This window comes from Drosophila simulans, chromosome 3L (genome assembly GCF_016746395.2).
Source record: "Drosophila simulans strain w501 chromosome 3L, Prin_Dsim_3.1, whole genome shotgun sequence".
NCBI classification, from domain to species: Eukaryota; Metazoa; Arthropoda; class Insecta; order Diptera; family Drosophilidae; genus Drosophila; species Drosophila simulans.
The window spans coordinates 19,112,586-19,119,022 of record NC_052522.2 but is presented as its reverse complement, the minus strand read 5'-3'; the positions used below and the strand labels follow the sequence as shown (position 1 = coordinate 19,119,022).

The 6,437-nt window shown below is 42.6% G+C and overlaps 2 protein-coding genes and 1 pseudogene across 2 annotated transcripts; 1 reads left to right on the top strand and 2 right to left on the bottom strand.

Moving 5' to 3' along the window:
- Positions 1 to 823: 823 nt before the first annotated feature.
- LOC120284828 lies at positions 824 to 2,549 on the bottom strand (annotated as a pseudogene).
- A 1,333-nt stretch (positions 2,550 to 3,882) lies between these two features.
- LOC120284824 (cuticle protein 38-like) lies at positions 3,883 to 4,488 on the bottom strand. Its single transcript, XM_039294212.2, has 2 exons — positions 4,394 to 4,488; positions 3,883 to 4,334 (listed from the first exon to the last, which is right to left on the bottom strand). Exons 1-2 carry the CDS (start codon positions 4,478 to 4,480, stop codon positions 3,939 to 3,941), a joined length of 483 nt encoding a protein of 160 aa, XP_039150146.1. The 5' UTR covers positions 4,481 to 4,488; the 3' UTR covers positions 3,883 to 3,938.
- Positions 4,489 to 4,663: 175 nt separating this feature from the next.
- LOC27207609 (calphotin) lies at positions 4,664 to 5,290 on the top strand. Its single transcript, XM_039294215.2, has 2 exons — positions 4,664 to 4,783; positions 4,840 to 5,290. Exons 1-2 carry the CDS (start codon positions 4,772 to 4,774, stop codon positions 5,215 to 5,217), a joined length of 390 nt encoding a protein of 129 aa, XP_039150149.1. The 5' UTR covers positions 4,664 to 4,771; the 3' UTR covers positions 5,218 to 5,290.
- The last annotated feature ends 1,147 nt before the right edge of the window (positions 5,291 to 6,437 follow it).

Genomic DNA, 6,437 nt, shown 5'->3' with positions numbered 1-6,437 from the left:
AATAGAAATTAAAAAAAAAACATTACCACATTTCTCAAAATTTTGGGCGTGGCAGTTTTGTGCGGTTTGTGGTAGTAATGGTGGGCGTGGCACTTCGTCTTTGTCTCTAGAATCTGTACGCTGAATCTTAGCCTTCTAGCTTTTATATTTCCTGAGATCTCGACGTACGATACGGCTGGATCGACTCGGCTATTGATCGTGATCAGAAATATACTTTATATAGCCGGAAACGCCTTCTTCTGCCTGTTACATACTTATCAACGAGTAACGGGTATAATTATATCATCACTTGTCTTACAAATTTATATCGATATGCCAAAAACATTTATACACTCTCACTCAAATGTCCAGAGGCCAAGCTAAACTGTCACGCTCAATCTTTTTGAAAAAGGTTTAGATTCGTTTTAATTTATTGATTTGAACTGTACTCGACTGTAGAATTTACTTTTGTTATATCAAGGAGTGGTAGAAGAAAGCGTTGCTGAAGTTATAAAGTACAAATATTCTTGATTAGGATCCCTAGCAGATTCGATCTAGCCATTTCCGTCTGTCCGTCGGTCATTTAGCAAAACACCAATATTCTCTGAATCACTACATTACTTTTGAAATTTGCAGTTAATTTAGATTCAACAGATTAGGACTGTGATTAAGAAAAGTATCAGATTAGATTAGATTAGCTGGCGTTAGAGTGTATTCTCGGAATTATTTTTCATCAATGCTGGGCAATTTTCTAGCAATCATTTTCGTGTACGTTCATCAGAGCCAATTTTACATTGAAAGAAATATAAATTTGAAACGTGTTAAAAGAGAATATACAATTGAATAGCGTTTTATTATATCTCCATTTATTATCGTTGTCTCCGAGGTGATCACAGCTTAGTAATTTAGATAAGGAGCGATGCAGAAGCTGCGGCGTAGCTCAGTGCTGCGGAGTAAGCCAAAGGCGAGGAGTATATCATACAGCAGCCATAGGAGCGGCCGCGTACTTGGCCACAAGTGGATCAGCCACGGGAGCAATCACAAGAGCATGAGCGATGCCATTGTGGTTCCGAGTGGTAACTTGACTACTGGCAGCGGACACACCTGGAGCGAGAGCAGCTACCACGACAGCGGGACCAGAGTGAGTCAGAGGAGGAGAGTAAGCCACGTCAACAGTGTAGGCCAAAGGCGCACCAAGGAGTCCAGGCTTGCCAGGGATGCAGGCCACGATAGCCAAGGCAAGGACGGCCTGTGAATAAAATACAATAAGTAAATAGGACAGAAAGCTAAGATTCCAAACTTACGGATTTTAACATTTAACATTTTGATTATGGATCTGGTGCTTTCGGTTCGGAATCTTGATCTTGTCACGGCACAACACATTCCATACCACTCTTTATACGCCGCATCGGGACTGCGTCTGTGACCTCGGGCAGTCGAATTCAGTGGCCACCAAGAGTTATTCCACCTTCTGCAGTCAGCAGTGGGAAATAACGGGAGACTGTCAACGCATTTAATTGAGCGCACATTTGGGTATAAATATGCTCCACGAAGAGCAGTGGGATATCAAAGCCTTCCGAAGAAGCCAGACAACGAAATATTTCACCAAAGACACTAGAATAACAAGATCCGTAACGGCCATACATTGGTTTGGCACTATGCAGTTTCCCGAATTCCGAGTCTATTAAGCTATACAAATTTATAAAATAAATAAAAATATGAGAACTGTTTATTGCAAAAGTAATATATTGAGGAACAAAGTGCGGACACACGCAATCAACAATAATTGCCTTATTAATTTTTCACACGTCGCAAGCTGAATACTCTAATGACAAATATTCTAATATAAAGTAATTTTTGAAATTTATTTTGGTATATTTTGTACATAAGAACGTTAGGGCAATACAAAACAAGAATTTTTCACAGGGTGCCAATTAATCAAATATTATATAAATTTAAAGGCTAAGAACACCTATGGTAAAGGGCACATTTTGTCAAATTTACAATGCGTGAGTACACGTGGGCACGCATAGACTTGTCTGCTGTCAATTGCTGTAGAGCTCTCCGCTCTCTCGCTCTTGAACAAAAACTCGAGAGAGCCTGGAGCCACCTCTAGAGCCACGCCGAAAAAATCGTGTGCCAAAACATCGTATGGCGTTACGCATCTTGTTATTCTAGTGTCTTTGATTTCACCATGTTCAAATACGTACGTTTTTTAGAAAGGACCCCCAGTCGCCTGCGCTGAGACCGCCACCAGTAGCCAGATTATCGCCAGGAACAACAATGGCATCGATGCTGCTTCTGAGATTGTTCCCGTTGCTGCTACTGCTGCTACTGGTGGCCAAGTACGCTGCTACTCCTTTGGCTGCTGCATTGGCCTAATCCTCGCGTTTGGCCAACTCCGCACCACTCAACTACGCGTTTGCTCCTGCGCAGATCCTCATCTAAATTATCAACACGTGATTACTTACAACGAAATAAATGTACAAATGTAAGTCAAAAATGATGGTGGTGGCAGTGTGATAGGAAACTATCGATAGGATCAGGAGGTCTGATGGCAGGAATGATCGAAAATAAGTTGCTGAGTTGAAATCGAAATGAATGGTAATACAACGAGAGTTGTGGAAAGGCGGATAAGTCATTGAAAGTAGAAGTAGTCGGGTTGTCTTTTCTCTCAAACTTTGTTACATTAAATAATAAAAATAAACATTAACCAATATTTTAAAATATATTACATGTTTAAAACTAGATATATTCGTTCTTAAAATGAATGTGTTTATAGGATACTCTCACTGGTGATTAGGCTTCCCTGGGCTTTCTCCCTTGTTTTATGCCTTTCAAACTGCCAAACGACGACTGAACTTAAATATCTTTTACCTCGGCTATCTTACATTCCACTGAGAACAAAGATATTGTGAGATTAATTGGCAATATAACATGTGATACATCCCTTTTTTTGTGTGCATGGAACTTTGTGAATTCGATGCAGAATGTGTTTATAGGATACTCTCACTGATAATTAGGCTTTCCTGGGCCTTCTATTATGCTTTATGCCTTTCAAAACAGCCAAACGAAGACTGAACTTAAATATCTTTTACCTCGGCTATCTTACATCTTACACTATATGAATTTAAAAGAATCGTTCTGTCTGTTGTCTGTGTCGTGGATGGCGATTAGCCGCCCTCTTTCGATAGTCGTTAGAATGAAACTAGGCTGCGGATCCGGGCCAAGACCACCCACCAACCCACATAACCAATATCGCACATTTTCACCCGAGCCTTACGAAATCGTTACAGAACTAATATGTCCATGTCCGCCTCTTGAAGGACAGCAGAATGTATATTTTTCTTTGGACAGTTGGGATGAACGGCGGGATCTTGGGAACTATTAAAGCTAGACCGTTTGGATTGGGCATGAAGATTTTAGAGGAGTAGGGGCAGGGCAAGGTATTTTGAAGATTGATACGCCCACTCAAACCGCCTAAATTGGAAAAAACAATTTTAAAATTTTGTTTCATATAATTTGTGTAAATTTTGTTCTATCTCCCACTCCCACTAGTGGTATCTGGTATCTGATAGTCGAATAACTTTACTATAGCGTTCTCTCTTGTACATTTTATACCTGTTACTCGTAGAGTAAAAGAGTACACTAGATTCGTTGAAAAGTATGTAACGGGCAGAAGGAAGCGTTTCCGACCATATACAGTATATACATTTTTGATCAGGATCAATATCCGAGTCGATCTGGCCATGTCCGTCTGTCCGCATGGTAGAAGGTTAAGAATAAGCATGAATAGACGCAGTGCAAGTGTTTTGACCCATATACCCTGTTATTCTACAAGTATATGGCTTTTTGCAACTCCAAAGATCCAGTACTTCAGAAATTTTGTGAGGTCATATAATCGATATAAGCGTTTATATATATTCATTTATCGTCCTAGATAATCACAGCGTAAACATTTAGATGAGAAATGGTGCAGGAGCAGCGGCGTAGCTCAGTGGTGCGGAGTAAGCCAATGGCGAGGAGTAGGCCAGAGGTGCAGCCAGAGGAGCGGCCGCGTACTTGGCCACTACTGGAGCAGCCAGAGGAGCAGCCGCGTACTTGGCCACCAGTGGAGCAGCCAGAGGAGCAGCAACGGGAGCAATCACAGGAGCAGCGGCGATTCCATTGTAGTTCCTGGCGATCACCTGGCTACTGGTGGCTGTCACAACTGGAGCGGGAGCAGCTAACACGGCAGCAGGAGCAGAGTAGGCCAGAGGAGCAGAGTAAGCCAGAGGAGCAGTGTATGCCAGGGGAGCACCCAGGAGTCCAGGCTTGGCAGCAGCGCAGGCAACGAGAGCGAGAACGACGACGGCCTGTGAACAAATCAGCTTGATTAGTTTAATCCTTTGGGGGTCCTTTCTGAAGAACGTACGTATTTGAACATGGTGGAATATTTCGTTGTCTTGCTTCTTTGGAAGGCTAGAAACTGTTTGATATACCACTGCTCTGCGTGGAGCATATTTATACCCGAACGTGTGCTCTGACTCATGATCGCACGCATTCAGTTCATTTAAATGCGGTGACAGTCTCCCGTTACCATTTACCATTTACCATTTGCACTTTGCGTAGTTTATGTGATTTCCCACTGCTAACTGCAGAATGTGGAATAACTCTTGGTGGCCACTGAATGCGATTGCCTGAGGTCACAGAAGCAGTCCCGATACGGCGTATAAATAGTGGTATGGAATGTGTTGGACGGCATCAGACAAGTTCAAGTTTTCGAACCTAAAGCACCAGATCCATAATCAAAATGTTCAAATCCGTAAGTTTGGAATCTTTGCTCGCTGCCGCTATTTACTAATCGCATTTTATTCACAGGCCGTCGTCGTTCTCGCTCTCGTCGCCTGCGCTGCTGCCAAGCCTGGACTCCTGGGTGCTCCCCTGGCATACACTGCTCCTCTGGCTTACTCTGCTCCTGCTGCCGTGTTAGCTGCTCCCGCTCCAGTTGTGACCGCCACCAGTAGCCAGGTGATCGCCAGGAACTACAATGGAATCGCCGCTGCTCCTGTGATTGCTCCCGTTGCTGCTCCTCTGGCTGCTCCACTGGTGGCCAAGTACGCGGCTGCTCCTCTGGCTGCTCCAGTAGTGGCCAAGTACGCGGCCGCTCCTCTGGCTGCACCTCTGGCCTACTCCTCGCCATTGGCTTACTCCGCACCACTGAGCTACGCCGCTGCTCCTGCACCATTTCTCATCTAAATGTTTACGCTGTGATTATCTAGGACGATAAATGAATATATATAAACGCTTATATCGATTATATGACCTCACAAAATTTCTGAAGTACTGGATCTTTGGAGTTGCAAAAAGCCATATACTTGTAGAATAACAGGGTATATGGGTCAAAACACTTGCACTGCGTCTATTCATGCTTATTCTTAACCTTCTACCATGCGGACAGACGGACATGGCCAGATCGACTCGGATATTGATCCTGATCAAAAATGTATATACTGTATATGGTCGGAAACGCTTCCTTCTGCCCGTTACATACTTTTCAACGAATCTAGTGTACTCTTTTACTCTACGAGTAACAGGTATAAAATGTACAAGAGAGAACGCTATAGTAAAGTTATTCGACTATCAGATACCAGATACCACTAGTGGGAGTGGGAGATAGAACAAAATTTACACAAATTATATGAAACAAAATTTTAAAATTGTTTTTTCCAATTTAGGCGGTTTGAGTGGGCGTATCAATCTTCAAAATACCTTGCCCTGCCCCTACTCCTCTAAAATCTTCATGCCCAATCCAAACGGTCTAGCTTTAATAGTTCCCAAGATCCCGCCGTTCATCCCAACTGTCCAAAGAAAAATATACATTCTGCTGTCCTTCAAGAGGCGGACATGGACATATTAGTTCTGTAACGATTTCGTAAGGCTCGGGTGAAAATGTGCGATATTGGTTATGTGGGTTGGTGGGTGGTCTTGGCCCGGATCCGCAGCCTAGTTTCATTCTAACGACTATCGAAAGAGGGCGGCTAATCGCCATCCACGACACAGACAACAGACAGAACGATTCTTTTAAATTCATATAGTGTAAGATGTAAGATAGCCGAGGTAAAAGATATTTAAGTTCAGTCTTCGTTTGGCTGTTTTGAAAGGCATAAAGCATAATAGAAGGCCCAGGAAAGCCTAATTATCAGTGAGAGTATCCTATAAACACATTCTGCATCGAATTCACAAAGTTCCATGCACACAAAAAAAGGGATGTATCACATGTTATATTGCCAATTAATCTCACAATATCTTTGTTCTCAGTGGAATGTAAGATAGCCGAGGTAAAAGATATTTAAGTTCAGTCGTCGTTTGGCAGTTTGAAAGGCATAAAACAAGGGAGAAAGCCCAGGGAAGCCTAATCACCAGTGAGAGTATCCTATAAACACATTCATTTTAAGAACGAATATATCTAGTTTTAA